At 40.0% G+C, this 17,719-nt stretch overlaps 1 protein-coding gene across 3 annotated transcripts in view; it reads left to right on the plus strand.

Moving 5' to 3' along the window:
- The window catches only part of ADAMTSL1 (ADAMTS like 1), an 892,695-nt gene that overhangs the window by 607,875 nt on the left and 267,101 nt on the right, over positions 1–17,719 (plus strand). For all 3 annotated transcript variants that reach the window (XM_053924703.1, XM_053924704.1, XM_045193737.2), the window contains one exon: positions 15,254–15,380. In XM_053924703.1, coding sequence (XP_053780678.1) covers positions 15,254–15,380 — 127 coding nt within the window. The remainder of the gene's footprint in view (positions 1–15,253; positions 15,381–17,719) is intronic.

The raw sequence follows: 17,719 nt of genomic DNA on the forward strand, positions 1-17,719 counted from the left end.
ACACATTACATATTTTAAAAAGATAAACCTCTTATCTCAAATTACATGCATTATACATAATACATGCAAAAGAAATGTTACTTAATTTAGTATGGCCAAGTTATGATTGTTGCATCAGCCATAAAAATTTCTTCTCTCCTTTGCCCACAGTCCACCAGGAAGCAGTCAGGTGCCACCACTGAAGCAGGTGATGTGGGTACTGATGAGAGGTCAGAAGGTGGCACATACATCAGCCTTCTGTCTTAACTCTTTTAGGTAGCTTTATAAAACTGACTAAAAAACCAATTATAACTATCACAAAAATCTAAATTTTAAAATATTTCTGAATTTAAATGTTAACTTTATTCCCAAATTAGACTGTTAATCTCAATCCTGAGTATACTGAATATTGAATTTTTCAGCTTTGAAATTTATAGTTTCAGCTGATTTTAAACTAGGACTGCAATAGAAAAGAATAAGAATTCATTTTTAAGTATGTGAGTGGGTGACTAGTGGAATTTTCTCATCTTTCTGAATGGGAAAAAAATGCACGCCGTCATTTCTTTTTATCTCGGGGCCTTTGAGTGAATGTGTTGTTGTCTAAAAGGAAAGAAGCAGCAGTTCATTTTGCCACGGTCAATACTGCAGTGATTCAGCGAAATGCAACGAGTGCCCTGCAGGCAGGAGCCTATGGCCGTCAGCCCTCTTCCAGCCCAGCGCAATCACCAGATCCAGCAGCTAACCTTTCGTCTGGCTTAGGAAATTTTTGGCCCGTTAAAAATCATCCAGTCCACTCTTCTCTTAGGACTTTGTGACTGCTTTGACTGGTTTATTGCAAATTCTGATTAATAAGCAATTCGAATTCCCAGTTTCAGCAAGGTTACTTTTCCTCTTTAAAAAAAAAAAAAATTAACTGATTGGTTTTTGTCTTACTCATTCAGATTCAAAGTCTCCTCCCCATTAAAACAAATACACTTTGAATGTTCTAACAAAGGTGGATTTCCTGAGTACTTACTTTATTTCATTAAATTCAACTGTTATGTTAACACATTCATAAGGTGCAGGCTCCCATGCCAAAAACAGCACCCCATGTTCTTGCTCCAGCCCTGGAAAACATATATTTTCCCAGATTTCAGGCGTTAGAAGAATGCTTTTGAGAAATCTTTATCTCGTGTTGATAAATATATTTAGCAATTTTTACTAGCGTATACATATTTGAAAGTGGCACAGAATTAACTCTGGATTAGTGGTCTAGAATTAGAGAGCTAAGGAATGATATTTTAAGAATCCTGAGCATTCCTCTCTCATTTGACTGGGCTGCAGAGGAGATGATTTACTACAACATAATGACTTCAGAGTGTTTTTTTCATTTCTAAACAGAATCCTTAGAAACTCCCAGCTGTCATTTCCCAAAGAGCAAAGCAGGTGTACCTCCATTTCATTGGCTACTTTAGCAGGATAGAGGGAAGTTAAAAACGGTTCTCCAGTGAAGCTCCATCCCCTCTAAAGGACTCTATTTTTTCTACAGTCTATTTTTACTTTGTATTTGCTGTTGTCACATCCAGAGGAACTGGAATGGATCTGAGCTTTTGCAGACTTGAGCCTCTACCTAGAGCTGTGAGACAAGCCTGTAGGTGCTGACATCACTGAGGCATCCTTTACAGATTCAGATACATTTTCACATTCAGTAGCAAATACCTCCTGTGTGCACAGCGACCACATACCTGCCTGAAGTAACCAGCACATACGGCCTGACAGTTGTGGGGACTATGAAGGAAATTTGAAAATAGAATTGTCCCAGAAATTCCAGGATATATGGTCATAGTTGTTATATGCTAGGGCCTGTACTAGACTTTTTAATACTCATATATGATATCACATCAAATTCTTATAAGAGTATATAAAGTAGATCTGATTATCCTCTTGTAACTCATGAGAATTGAACCTCACACTGACAGTGGGTGAGGTATTCAAGCAAATGGTAAGAAATCATCACATCCAGACTGAGTTGTGTGTTCAGGCCACTATGTCATGCTGCCTCTTTCATGGCCTAGGGCTAGAGCCCTAGGTTGGTAGGTAGATTCTCGGTACAAGTAATGATGTGCTAGGTTGAGAAGTGGCCAGGGAAGTGAATGCATGGTAAAAGGCTGAGATAGGACGCTATGGTCTGGTTGGTCTTAAATGTAACATTTCCAGAGGGAGAAAAAAATACTTTTAACAAAGGTAAGCCTCATGGTAGAACATAGGATCATATCTGCCTCTATTTATTCTGTGACAGAGTGAAAAAAATCATTTTTTTCAATAAAAGATGTTTACTATCCCACCCAGATATTTTATAATATGACTTATTCCTCTGGGAATAATATTAAATTAAACCTTTCATTTCTTAAACTAATCTGAAAATTTTCTACCTCAGGCAGGCATTAGGGCCATATGGAACAGAAGTTTGAAGTTATTTTACAGATGATATTTTTGCATAAACTCTGTTTTGAGCAACTTTCTCAGACTACTTTGAGACAGAAATGGCAGTAGAGAATTCAGGAAAAGAAAAGTAATATATCAACTGAGGACATCTTTGACTGACTTTGAGTCAGAATAATAATAGCACCAATAGCTTTATTAGCATAAAGTAGTATGTTTGGGGAAATAACCAGGAATTGACTTGAGAGCCAGAAGCCCTCCTGGACTGGTCATCTGAAACGCTTGAACAATTGAAATGAGAGGAGAAGGGCCTGGGAGACACATGCATCCCTCTTTACCTTTGCTTTTTCTTCACTTCTAGCTTGACACTCACATACAGCCAGAATACTACTGCTTTTAGAATATTGACTTCAGGTAACATGTTCAGACAGGTAAATGAGAGCTTTACTATGTGCAGAAATTTGCTGACTTATGGCCTATATCTGAATTTTGAACTCTTTAGATATAAATTTTACAAAGTTTTCCAGACCAATGCGTGTGAATGAGTTTGAGCCATCATAGCAGAATGGCTACTTTGTGGTGACTTACCAAGCAGACACATTCCGTGCAGTCCACGTTTGCAACAGGGCAGAAGACCAGCTGCCATCCTTTCTGCTCAACAAAGGACTCTTGTGTTTGAACAAAAATGATGCACTGTATGCCCAGCAGCAGAAGGGAGTCTGAGCAGTGATGTCAAAGTATACCATGATGTCACCACAATTCACAAAGAATTACAGTTAATGCCATGTGAAGTAAGGCCAAGTTCAACACTTTCCCTCTTGGGTACTTCACAGTCTGAGAGACAGAAGCAAGGGCAGAGGTCAGGCCTTTGTATAATTTTGTTTCACATTCTCCAGACACCCTAATTTTGGAAGCAGGGAAGGGAGAAGACAGCTTGTTAAAGAAAAGTCCCCTGACAATACACTGAGAATGAATTCTAGTGTCTGTACGCACACACTTCTATACGAGGTTAATTCTTAGGATTTCTGCTGAAGAGTACCAGACAAACACATTTAACTAAAAACAGACCCTGAAATAAATAAGAAAGGAGCAAAATAAATCAGACTGGTAGCACCTAAGAAATTTAATATATGAGTTGGAAATAAGACTTAGCCCTTCTCCTTTTCCCTTTTAGGGTGTTTATCCAGCTATTAAACAGATCAGATTCTTGATTTCCAGAAAGGCAGCACTGGAAAAACTCTTTAAAATGTTTGCAATCAAATAAGTTCACTGCTTTTTCTATCAGCGGTCTTATGCCCCTAACATTGGCATTTCCCTTTTCTCCCATTTAGTTTATAATATAAAGAGATAAGCACCACAGAAGCAGTGGTGATTCCTCAACATTTCTAGAACTGCAGGGTAAGCAAGCTAATGAGGAGCACAGGAAATTATCTCTAGCTCAGACAATAAAGAAGATAGAAACAGTCCCCTTTAAAAGAGCACCTGGTAAAATCCCATTCCTATGGAACCAGGTCCTTCGATAGACTAACCACAGAGGTGGTTGAAGTCCCTACCCTTTGGTGGGGGTAGGGGTAGGTAGGTTGGATATGGAGAAAGACCATGGCTCTAGTCCAGCCAGATGACCAGCCAAGGGGCTAAAGCTCACACAGAGTAATGGGAAGAGTCAGGCCAGGGGGCTGTCCAAACTAAAATCCCTTAGGAAGAGCCAAGAATCAGGCACTAAGGAGATCAAGTACAAAGTAAGTTTCCAGGTCCAGAGTTGGTGTCAGAGCTAGGGCGTGGTGCCCAGAGCACTGGGCCTAGTGGAAAAGAGGTCAGAGGGAGACTTGCTTGGAAATAATAAGCATTTATACCCCAAGGCAATTCTGGAGTAATGGATGAAGGACCAGAGACATAGCAGGCAAAGTGACAAGTAGAAATTAAAGTCTCAGATTACAGTGCTAAAAACTGATTCCCTCAGAGATTTTTTTGTTGTTGTTTCACAGAGAGCTGTTTTTTGGTCTTTCGAACTAGTGGCAGAGAGTTTAAGTGGTGGAAGCTTGTTATGTTTTAGGTTGGGACAAAGAGGAAAATTTTTTTGAAATCATGATAAATCATAATAAATCATTTATAGCCTTGCAGTGGGCCCCCCTTATCCACAAGGGATATGTTCCGAGACCCCCCCAGTGGATGGCAAAAACCTCAGCTAGTTCTGAACCCTATATGTGCTGTTTTCTCCTATATATACATACCTGTGATGAGGTTTAATTTATAAATTAGGCACGGTAGTAAGTTAACAAAAGTAAATAATAATAAAATATAATAATATACTATAATAGAAATATGTAAATGCGGTCACTTATTTCAGGGGATCCCTTGTTGAAATCTTCATATAAGCTCAATGCTTTCTGACACAACACGTTGTCATCAACAGGAGCGTGCTTTCCACCCCAAAATTTGCTGCCTTTTCCATCTTAACTGAGCACTTACCACACACTAGGGCCATAATTTTTGCAGCTTGAGTTGCAACAGCAAAGCTAGCACAAATTTCGTTTTCCTTCTTCACACTTTCAGGAATAAAAGATTCATTCTTACCCTAGATCATAGCAACCTCAGCCTATGATTTTTTTCTTTCCTTACTAACTTTTCTTTCCTTAATAACATTCATCTTTGGTCTTAAACAGAGCACTTCATGGCTTCTGTTTGGCATTTCCAAATTCCAGCATTGCACTTTGGGGCCACTATTAAGTAGACAAGTGTTACTTGAACATAAGCACTGAGATATCTGGACAGTATCTGATAACTGAGCTGGCTAATGGGCAGGGAGCGTTTTATAGCGTGGAGATGCTGGACAAAGGGATGAGTGATGTCCCAGGTGGGACAAAGCAGGACGGCAGGAGATTTCATCACACAACTCAGAACAGCAGGCCATTTCAAACTTATGAATTGTTTATTTCTGGAACTTTCCATTTAATATTTTCAGACCACAGTTGACTGTGAGTAACTAAAACTGCAGAAAGTGAAGCAGCAGATTAGGTGGAGGTAACTGTATACTTCATTCATTCATTCAATAAATTTTTATTAGTTACTTGTTTTTAGATACTTTATGGTATTATGTTCTATTAGGAGATCGAAAATAAACATCAAACTTAATAAATAGGTAAATTTTATTCTGTTATAAAGTAAGTGTCATAGAATAATAGGAAAAAAATGGGACAGGGTAAGAGAACTTGGATCTGGGGAGGGAATCAGCTTTAAATAGGTCGTACTAAGTAGGCCTTATTGAGAAGATGAAAGTTTGCCAAGGACTGAAATCTGCCGTAGAGGTGTCTAAGGAAGAATGTTTCAGCCAGAGGTAACAGCCGTGCTGTTTGAGACAAGAAAGTGCTTGTTTGAAGACAGCAAGGAGAGTGAGCCAGAGGGAGATGAGGTCAGAGAGGTAATTCAGTTAATTCAGTTAAGTGGTATAGGTCCTTGTGGACCATTGTAAGGACTCCAGTGAATCCAGAAGGAAACTGAGCAGCACTACCAGGGATGGGTAAACCCGGCAGTGGAGGGAATGCCATATACGGGGAGCATTCCTTTGGAAAATCGTTGCCTGAAGGAAAAGGACTTACTGCTTTCACATAAATTTTTTTCATATTGTGGTATATTACACTGTAACAGAGCTACATCTCGTCATCTTACCTAATAATTGTTGGTGTTTACCAGAATTTCCCTGTGGCATGTGTGTATCTATTGAACAAAAGTAACTAATTTTTTAAATACATTCACTTGCTTCCTAAAAAAGAAAATAAAAAGCCTGTCTATGAGGACATACTTTCAAAGCTCCTGAAAGCAAAGATCCCACTTTTTTCCTGGTGCTCAATCTTAGTACCTGGAACTGTGAGGCTGCTGTTGCTTTTGGCAACAAGTTATGGCTGACAGAAGCATGTTCACCCTCTTCCTTCTTGTCTCTTCACTGCCCTGTGACCCCCAAGAGAAACATAATACGTCATAGAATTAAGCGATCACTCATCTACGACATAGCCCGGATTGCAACTCCAGCACCACCGATTCCTGGTAATGGGATCTTGGACAGGTGGATGAGCCTTTCTGAGCCTCCATTTTATTTTTATGAAATAGACATAATTGTAGCTAATTTTCAGGGATATTATGAGAATTAATTGAGAAGATATGCATTGTACCCAAATACAGCATGTGTTTGGCAAACACTTCTTCACTTTCCCTTCTGCAGGTGGCTTTCCCCTCCGCTTTCTCCTCCTCCATGCCTTCTGACCTTTAGTCACAGTGACTTTACTCCCTTTCTGTCCCCATCTATTTTGAGGGAGTGATCTGCTCAAGCCCATTCACCCTCAATTGGGACCGTGCCCACTACCACTTATATGTATTCCCCATAGCACCATAATAGCCAGCACAATGCCTCATGCTCACTTGATTCGATTTAATTTCAGTATTGTATAATCAACAGCTTCATGTGTTAATCCTCCCAACGGTATTTGAACAACAAACCAAGCACTACAGCAGTGGTTCCCAACTTTTTCAGACAAAGAAGTGCTTTATTATTTTGTTCCTGTGGGCCTTATGTTTTGGAAGTTTCCATTCACTCATAGCACTGAATGTATTAAGTAATAATTTGCTTTCCCGTTTTATGACTTCAAGTCCTGAGTATAATTAAGAATTAAGCAATAAATATTAGGATTCAGCTTATTTGTGTGATGAGATGGTTGGTGTTTTGGTGACCTTATGTGGTTTTATTGCAGATAAATATATTTCCATTAGGCTTTTGGAAATACTAAACATAGCTCACGGGCCACTATTAGCACCTTTGTGAATGACCAGGGATCTTGTTTCCTCATATTGAAAACCGTAGTTGAAAAGAAACAAGTCTGTAAAGGAGGAAATTTAGGCCTCCATAGCAAACCATGAAAGCCGTAGCTTATGCATCTGCATATGTATGTGAGGGTGGGGGAGGGGATAATCAGGGAAGTGTGGAGCAGAGGTAGAGATGTGGAGTGGTACCTTCCCATTTACTTCCTATATGTGCTTCCAAATCACATTGCACAGATGAAGCCATCTAGTCATCCCTGGGCATAAGTCTGCCTCTAGTGGTAGTGATCTTGATAGAAATATTCAACCTTGTCATCAGTTCACCATTGCCATAATAAATTCTTCAGAGTGTGTTTTCATGGTTCATAGGCATCCTAGTATACTTAGTCAGGAATCCCAATTTGGAATTTTGGTTGTGTCAATTACCAGCTATGTGACCTTAGATAAGTTATCTTCTCCAAACCACAGTGTTATAATCTATACTTGAATCATTCAAATCTTAAGAGAATGTTAATCTTAAGAGAAATATTGGAGAATTGCCTAAAAAATGCATCCAATTCATTTCTCTGACTCTGGGATGGTATATTGGTTTAGTCTCCTTTCGTGATAGCTATCATCTATTGGATTTGGCTTCAAGGGCACAATGTAGTAGAGGATCTGAGACCACATGAAATCTCAGTGGCAAGGAGTGCTGCCATTGATTAGCAATGTCTGCTGTGGATCCTGCCAGGAGCAGCAGCTGCATGTGGGCCATGTTTTTGCCAGCCCAGCTTTAAGTGCTGTGACATCTATTCTTTGTTTAAGTCAGACCATCACCATGCTCTGTGCCTGGATGATTTGCTTTGGCTTCTTAAATTTGCTTTTACCCAATGTTCCCTGACCATTAGGGTTCATCAAAGGTTATGGAAAAACTAGTTATTTAAAAATCCTTGTACTTATTTGCTCAGATGCTACTGGGACTTTGTTATATGGCTGTCTTTCAGGATACTCACGGCACATGTATGTCCAGTATTCCAGTATTCTCAGTTCTCCTGAGCCAGTTTGTCATTCATTAATTACATAAATATTTAATACACATCTACTACAAGAAATGCATTACCCTATCCAAGTACATTTTCTTTTTTTTTAATTTTAATTTTTATTGTTATTCAGTTACAGTTGTGTGCCTTTTCTCCCCATCCCTCCACCCCACCCCAGCTGAACGGCCCCTCCCTCCACCACATCCACCCTCCCCCTTGATTTTGTCCATGTGTCCTTTATAGTAGTTCCTGTAATCCCCTCTCCTCACTGTCCCCTCCCCACTCCCCCCTGACCATTGTTAGATTGTTCTTAACTTCAATGTCTCTGGTTATATTTTGTTTGCTTTTTTCTTCTATTGATTATGTTCCAGTTAAAGGTGAGATCATATGGTATTTGTCCCTCACCACCTGGCTTATTTCACTTAGCATAATGCTCTCCAGTTTCATCCATGCTGTTGCAAAGGGTATAAGCTCCTTCTTCTCTCTGCTGTGTAGAATTCCATTGTGTAAATATACCATAGTTTTTGGATCCACTCATTTGCCGATGGGCACTTAGGTTGCTTCCAGTACTTGGCTATTGTAAATTGTGCTGCTATGAACATTGGGGTGCACAGGTTCTTTTGGATTGGTGTTTCAGGGTTCTTAGGGTATAATCCCAGCAGCCGAATTGCTGGGTCAAAGGGCAGTTCCAGTTTTAGTTTTCTGAGGAAATTCCATGCTGTTTTCCACAGTGGCCTCACCAGTCTGCATTCCCACCAACAGTGCACTAGGGTTCCCTTTTCTCCGAATCCTCTCCAACATTTGTTTGTGGATTTGTTTATGTTGGCCACTCTGACTGGTGTGAGATGGTACCTCATTGTGGTTTTAATTTGCATCTCTGATGGCTAGTGATGCTGAGCATCTTTTCATATGTCTCTGGGCCCTCTGTATGTCTTCCTTGGAGAAGTGTCTGTTCAAGTCCTTTGCCCGTTTTTTAATTGGGTTGTTTGTCTTCCTGGAGTGGAGTCATGTGAGTTCTTTATATATTTTGGAGATCAGGCCCCAAGTACATTTTCCAAAAGATCTGGTAGGTGTTGCCAGCCTTGTAATTCCTGGTGTTCTCTTTTCTAGGAAGCTCATATGCACCTATGTGACTCCCTCTAGCAGATGTATAGGACTTTACAGTGTGCATTCTATGCAGTTCTCTCATTTATGGCTTTCTTCATCTTTCTCACCATCATTATTCTCTTTTCCCCATTTTTCCACTTTATTCAAGAATTACATCATGTTGCATCATATGTATATGTTAGAAATCTTCTTATAATAAGGTAAGGCATAAGCAAATCAATCAATCTTTTGAAGGCATAAGCAAATCTAAATCTTTTGAAGATAATGTTGGAGATATACTATCTTCTCTGTTAACAAAAAGAGTGAGTTGTAATGTGTGTAAAAGTGCACTCTTCCCCATAAAGTTCTATCTGAATTAAATAATTATAAATAAGACCAGCTGTGATCAGATTTGCAGAGTTTAGTTTTCCATATTTGTCTTTCCCAGTGCTGAAAATAAAGGGATTTAAAAATTTCTTACCTCATGGTGTTGGACCAAGAAAAGCTTGACATCACTGGCTCAGTATTTAATGCTAGAAATTGAGGTTCTTATGGGAAACCATTTGAAACGTGGCCAGTGTGAACCTACCTAAGCATGTCAGTCTGGGCCATGGTATCTGCTTATGGATTGTGTTTATTTACATTCTCCAGATTATTTACGTGCTGATCTTTTCTTCTCCTGTGGCTCCTACTGAAGACATTTTATTATACATATTTCAGTGTCTGCAGAGTTTCAGTCTTGTGTTCTGCCTGTTCACTTGCTATCAGCTGTGCAAAGTGAAGGAAGAAGCCCCTATCAGCACATGCTGTAGGCCTGATGCCTAAAATCTGCACGACATGCCAAACGTCTGTGAGCCAACTTGGACTGGATAGTCCTACTTTTCTGCTTGGAGAGAGGTTTTTTCTACCTACATAGAGTAAGCCCTGAAGGAGAATGAAGGAGAATAAGCACTGCTAAGTGTGCGTGTTCTGCTCAAAAGACAGGAGAGCACATGTCTGTGTGCATATATGTATGCAAAAGACATATATTTAAGATAGAAAAGCAAAAGTTGATGTCCTTCCTAAAGGTGTTTAAACCATAAAAACATCTTGGAGTTTCTCACATTTTATGTCACCAGAGAAAAAATTTGTGGAAGGAAGGAAGGAAGGAAAGCAGGAAGGAAAGCAACACTACTCAATAATCTTAAATGGGTGTGGAAGGGGTTAGACCACAGTATTGAGCTGTCACCTAATAGCAGAATACTAATAAGCTGCATTAGGCCAAAATATCCATATCCAAAATATCTAGTTAGTTTTCCATTCTTTACAAAAGAATTCTATGCAATTGCCAAAGTTATGAGTGGTCATTATCTCACTTTAATGTTTGGTCCAGAATGGGGTGGGTCTGGGAACTGGGTGACCTGAACATTGCCTTCCATGACATTTCACTAGTAATGAGCGTAGGTGCTTGGGAAATAGTCTCTTAAAAAGTGTACCTCTTCACAGTAATTCTTTTATTAAAAGACTTTATGTATTTACTTTTAGAGAAAAGGGAAGGGAAGGAGAAAGAGAGGGAAAGAAACATCAATGTGTGGTTGCCTTTCATGCAGCCCCTGCTGGGGACCTGGCCCGCAACCCAGGCATGTGCCCTGACTGGGAATCAAACTGGCGACCCTTTGATTTGCAAGCTGGCACTCAATCCACTGAGCCACACCAGCCAGGGCTCTTCACACTAATTCTTGTTCATGCATCAGGATAAAGAGTCAAGTTTGGTCTCCAGTTGTCCTTAATGGTATGTCTGTTTCTCTGTGTACACAGATACAAGCAAATGCATATAAACACACAACATGAACATCTCATATACATGTGTGTCATCAATGATTGCAATCTCAGGTTGCCTCTCTGTAGCCTACATCGAAATTATTAGCAAATTATTATGTTTGGTGTTATGGGTTTCACTGATTCAACAAATTCATTGTGCATTTCAGATGTCAAACTCTGATAAGCAGCAGAAATAACAAACATTAATACAACGGGGGCTCTCAAATAGCCCACAGTCTCATATGGAGACAGACATCTTAGTAGATTAAACTCAGTATAAGGTATATAACTATTTGAATTGAGAATATATAAAAGAAATCCCAAAAGAATACTGGCTTACAGCATTTACTCTCTCACTAAAGTCAAGTCAAGATGTGATCAGTCCAAGAACGGTTCCAGGACCAGGCTCTGTCTCTTTCTGCTCTGCCTGTCTTAAAGCAAATTTCCAGTCTCAGGATTATCTCATTCTTCCAGACAGAACCTGGAGTCAACATGAAGGAAGGGAGGGAGAGAGGGAGGGAGGGAGGGAGAGAGGGAGGGAGGGAGGCAAAAGACAGAAGGGGCCTTCCTCAGCTAAGTCAACTTGTGCAAGTAGCCTTCCCAGGAGTCCCACATACTTCTACTTTTATTTCACTAATTACAACTTCGTCACATAGCCAATGAGCAATATATTCTTTTAACTAGATGTATCACCACCCAAAATAAAACTGAAGTTTTGTTACTGAGAAAAATAGGGAAGATGGATACTGAGTAGCAACTGTTATCCCTCCCACATGGAGTTATGAGCAAAAGGCTAAGGAAGCCTGAAGCAGTAAAGCGGCTAACTCTGGAACCTGGAAAATGCTTTTTTGAGATGATTTGGGGTTTGAAGGATGAATAGGAGTTTGCCTAATACGGAATTGGGAAAGTTTGCCAAATAAAGAAATAGGAGTTCGCCAGTAAAGAATTATTTCCAAGCAGAAGTATTAGCATGTGCAAAGGCACAGAGGGTCTGACATTATACCTGCCAATTAAGCCCAGTTCTGTATTCCTATTTTTTTCTCTGTTACTAATGATAGCTGTTAAAATAAATTCAACTAGTTTTTAATTAATCTAACAGTTATACAAAATCAAAAGATTAAGATATGTCAACAATAATGTTCCTGATATAACTGCCAATAATTTTCCACTTGGACCAAAATAAGAGCATTTTATCTGATGATAAAGTATTCCAAATTTTAAAAGTAATTGAGTGAGAAATTTCTGGCATCTTCAAAAGGAATTGATACAGAGCGGGGAAAAGGCATTGTGTCAGGGTGATGTTTGTCTTTTCAATTCTGAAGCTAAACAAAGCCCAGTTAGAACTGGTTGGGTTCATATCCTGGGGTCCGTAAGCCTGAACTGAGAACCGTTGGTGGTCTGCCCAGGTTAGCCTTAAAACATGTCCCTTCTATTTAGCTATCCCTAACATGACTGTTACTTTGGATCTGTGAAGCTGGATTGTTCTTTTCTTAAAATGGCTTTAGAAACACAAGAAATCTTTGGGATTAGAGAGATTTTCATGATTATCTTCCTTTTGGCTCCTTTAGAGACATTCGAACCAATTAAAAACTTTCCAAAAAAACTTAAATCTTTTGAGAAACCTGAAATTTCTTTAATTTAAGAAATAAACCTATTTAGCTTTGAGACACCTGAGAGTGTTTTCCCATGCCCACTGCCCATCTTGTCCTTCTACTGAGTATCTTGTCAGATAAAGTTCTTCTCTTTCCAACTCCAGACAACAGCAGAGTCAAAGATTCTTTGTGTTCTGCCTAAATTAACATTGACAAGTTATCTCCAAGGATTCAACTCTACTAAGGCACACAGATGATTTAATTTTCAGATATTTTGTGATTTTTTTCTTTTTCCAACTTTCCTTTTTGCTTACTTTCTAATTAGCTAGTATCTAGGCAAGAGTAAAGTATGCTCTAAACCTCCCAGCAACACCTCCCCTTTGCCGCATTAACTGGGTCCTTATTCACATCTCACTCAAGAGACGCTTCTTTAGGGATATCTTCTCTGGCCTCTCAAACCAGATCAAATTCTCTATATTTTATGCTCTCAGAGTACCATGTGTATCTTGTTTTATAGCATGTACAATGATTATCATTTTACATTTATCGTGCTTGACGATTTGAGTGATAACAGCCCTCTACCACTAGACTCAGGAGGGTGGGCACCTGTGTGCTTAAACTCACCATTGGATTTTGTTCTCTGCACGGTGCCTGGCCCGTAGCAGACCTTTGATCATTGTTGGATGAATAATTAAATGATTCTTTGTAAGCAAATTACTTCTGCACTCCCATTTCACACTGTGCTCGGGACATAAGAGTGAGTGCAGAAGTTGTTCAGCTCAGGTGTGGGTTCTTTTTGAAAATAACTTTATTACAGTCACAGAGAAGCATATCAAAGGAGTCTTAAACCAGCATGCGCTTGACTCTGCGTGGATGAGTGCTGGGTGAATTCTGACGCAGCCTCACTGCAGCACCTGAACCTGCTGAGGGCCACTGCTGCTTCGCCACAGTGGGCCCTTCCAGATGAAGTTGGCCTACCTTTGCTCCCGACGTAAGAGCCAGGCACTGTGCTCTCTAAATGACATCTTCACATTTCAAAAAAGATACAACTATTGAAGGAGTCAGTGCTTCGTCAGGCTATTTTAAGAGCTTATGTGCTTTCAATGAAAAAAATACACATGAACACTTTTAAAAGCATAGTACATTTAAACACAATGTTAAATCATTATATTTTTCTAGCCTTTGTCTAAACATGTGTTTGCAATTATTAATTAAAGGTACAGAAAGGAAAAATCAGACCTCAAAGAAAGGTCATATTAACAACTAGATTTTTAAAAGACAGGACAAATTGTGGGGACTTTGTAGAGATAAACCCCTTTAAATGTCATTACAGTTCCATTTTATTTCATCAAAGACAGTAGTTGCTATAAAGGACACATGGACAAAATCAAGGGGGAGGGTGGAGGTGGGGGAGGGAGGTGGGTTTGGCTGGGGTGGGGTGGAGGGATGGGGAGAAAATGCAGAAACTGTAATTGAATAACAATAAAAATTTTTTTTAAAAGACAGTAGTTGAAATAGGTTGGGAGTGGAATAAGTGTTTTGATACTAGATTGAATGAGAACTAGAGAGATACAATAGTAGGGTTTGGATTTGAATCTTTTTTTTTAACTTGAACATTGGACACAAAAGAGTAAAAATACAAATGAGTTTGCCCATATACTCGATAAATGCTTGTGATTTTGTTAAGCCTGACTTAGACTAACTAAAAATATTTTATTAGATGCATTTAGAACTTGGCTGCTTATTAACTAAAAGTGGCCTTAGCAGCCTTCATGATCTCACGTATAAAATGGGGCTACCTCACATGACTTTTGAATGTGAACTACACGCATTGTGCCTGGTACTGTGCACTGCCGGCACGTAGCAGGCTCTCAGGTCGGGTATCTCTGCTGCCCTCCATCTCAGCCCCCTGGTCTACCCCACACGCATGTACGGCAACCTCATTTCTGTCGGCTGATTGTGTGATTCTGTTTCTCTTCTCATAGCTGGAAAAAGAAGTATTTTCATTATCATCCAGCAAATATTTACTAAGTCTTACAATTTGCCAGGCACTGTTCTAGTTGCTTGGAATACATCAATGAACCCAACATACGAAACCTCTACCCCTGTGCATCTTACATTCTAAGGAACATATGAAACGTGGAGATTATTCATTAAGTTTTTCCTGTAACAGTTACCTCATGGTTGTATTTGTGTGTGTGTAATTTGGGTGAATCATAACTATTAACAGTGGGAATTATTGTTGAATTAAGTTTCTATACTATCAATAGTGCAAGATCTTCCTATCTTTTTCACCTTCTCACCCTGCCTGTTTCCCTCCTTCCCTTCTCTTTCTCTGCCCTCCCTCCACCATCCCAACTATCTTTCTGTTTGTTTTTCTAAACTATAAAACATCTTTATCCATGCTGTTTCTTTTCTTTAGCTTGATCCAGCTAAATTAAGTCCCCCTCATGGGAAACATATTTTATTCCTCTTCAAGGATGATGGGGGGATCTGTGGTCCAGCAGCAGGGACCTGGTTGAATCACACATCTTTCTCTCTTTTTAGATTGTTGGCTGTGATCACCAGCTTGGGAGCATCGCCAAGGAAGATAACTGTGGAGTTTGCAATGGAGATGGGTCCACCTGCAGGCTGGTCCGAGGGCAGTATAAATCCCAGCTCTCCGCAACCAAGTGTAAGACACTACAGAGATGGGGCGATCTTTGGGCCTTTTGAGTCATCTCCTTCCCCTCCAACCCATGTTTAGCTCCCCTCAGCAACCAGTGAATAATACCTTCACCAAATGAACACAAATCTGAAAATATTGTAGAAAGATTCATGACCCTACCTTGTGAATTAGTTTATGTGGGGCAAATCAGGTCACCCATTGCAAACCCAAAGAGGAAACCTCTCCTTTTGAGGCACATTAAGAGTAAACTAGACATGTGTCTATATGCAGGTATGAGCTTATTTCCCGGCGTGAGGACAGACTGCATCCCAGCTGTTACCTCGCACATAGTCAGATGTGCGTGCATGGTGGAATACAGCAGGGAGCCTGGGCACATCAGAGCAAATTCACTCTGACTGTGGTGAAACTGTGTGGACTTCATTTACAAAGTGACCTTGGATCAGTGCTGGTCACAGGTTTTTCTCAGAATTAACATCAGGCAGTGATTTCGTGAAGCCATTCAGCGACTTTTTGTGCTACACCAGCACAATAAATGTGTACTTGCTATGTTTATGTATGTGCTGGAAACTGTACATGATCATGTCATTTAATCCTTATAACAATCTTTTAGCAAGGTCCTGTTTACCTCCATGTTACAATGATATAACCGAGACTTAGATTATGTGACTTGCTCAGAGTCCTACGACTATACAGCAGCAGACTCAAGATGTAAGCCCAGAGTCTGATTCCAGAGCCTAAGAACATATTCATTCCTCTGAACTGTCCCACAATTCTGTCCATGGTGGGATATTTGTAAAGCATCTGGATGGATCAAGGCAAGGTAGCTCAGATATCTGCCTAGCTGGGCCCCGCTAGAGTAGGTGGCATGTGTTCTCATAATACCTAACCCAACGGTGGAGTCACACATCAATCTAGTTCACTTTAGAACCCACTGTTCTCGGTGACAGTCACCATGCTAGGTGCTGCAGCACACACAGACAGAAATAAGACAGCCCTGGTGCCCAAGGACATGCGTTTTTAGAATAATTTGACCTTGCTTGGCATATTGTCTCCAGATTTTGCTGATATCCAGAATCCTTCGATAGATCCTTGATTGAGCCTCCCCTGCCTTGGAAAATGGGAACGAATGTCTTTACTGAATGTAGTTTGTGCACTATACTTGTTGAGTAGATGGAGGAAAACAACTGACATATGAGAGGTCTGTGGCTTTAAATGGATTTGCAGGTCAAGAAGACAGGCAGCGTGTACTGGAGAACTATTCCGAGAAGTCCAAAAGAACTAGGCTCTAGGGAAAAAGAGGCGGCAGGGGGAAAAGGGGAAGAGAGCCTTTTAAATAAACGAAACATTGGAGGTGCCAGCTTCGGGGACTCTCCACATTCTGACACCCCTGCGGGCAGTGAAAAATGGGGTTGTGAGAAAAAAAATTTTTAAATACTCTGGCAGAGAGAATGAACGATGAGGTAAGTTAGACATTGATATAGTACATTCAGGCAAGATTTTTTTCTTTGGTCATGTGTCAGTGGTGTTTTCTGTAAGATGAAAAATTAAAGAGTTTAGACGATGGAAACCAGAAAAGACATAATTCTTTTGTAAATCTCTGAAATCATGGTGGGATATATTTGGAAAATGTTATATTTAGAAGGTCACTTTTATAGAACTCTTTAAGGAATACTGGAAGGGTTAATTTTTGTTTACTTATTTATGTCACATAACTGAGTAAGTACTCTTCTCTAGGAATCTAGAATTTTCTGTTAGTTACAAAAAGATGGCAGGCACATGCGCAGTACCTGCTGTATCACGCCTTCTGAGGGCATGTTTTTCCTTCATTCCTTCTCGTATCCCATCCCCCCACCCCCATTCTGGTCCTCGTTCATGGAGGAGCCTGAACACACTGCTCAGATAGATATTCCTCTTACCCTCCTGTTAGAGGGTGACCCGGGGACCTGTGGGGCCTCAATCAGTGGAGGAAAGGTGGAGAAACTATGAAGGAACAAACTGGAGCAAATTGAGAGTCATAAGTCATCTTGGGGTCTGCAAATTTGATAAACACCTCAGTCCAAAGTGCTCTATTCAAAACCGACAGTGGGTAAATTATAGAATATGCAACCTGATGATTTTCAATAATGACAAAATGCAATCGATTCATTTACCTTAATGCTGATGATGCCTCATGACAAAATGATTTATATCAATAAAGCCCAGCATATGCATGCACCTCACCACAATCTATAGCAGATGCTGAACAAACTGTCTCATTTATGTTTTCTCCACCCCAGAAGAAACTTCCACCCAAATTTACAGACTGTGGGGTGACCCACAGGCTGGGAAGATTAGGCTGCTCTGTG

The sequence above is a fragment of the Desmodus rotundus genome, chromosome 1 (assembly GCF_022682495.2).
Source record: "Desmodus rotundus isolate HL8 chromosome 1, HLdesRot8A.1, whole genome shotgun sequence".
NCBI lineage: Eukaryota > Metazoa > Chordata > Mammalia > Chiroptera > Phyllostomidae > Desmodus > Desmodus rotundus.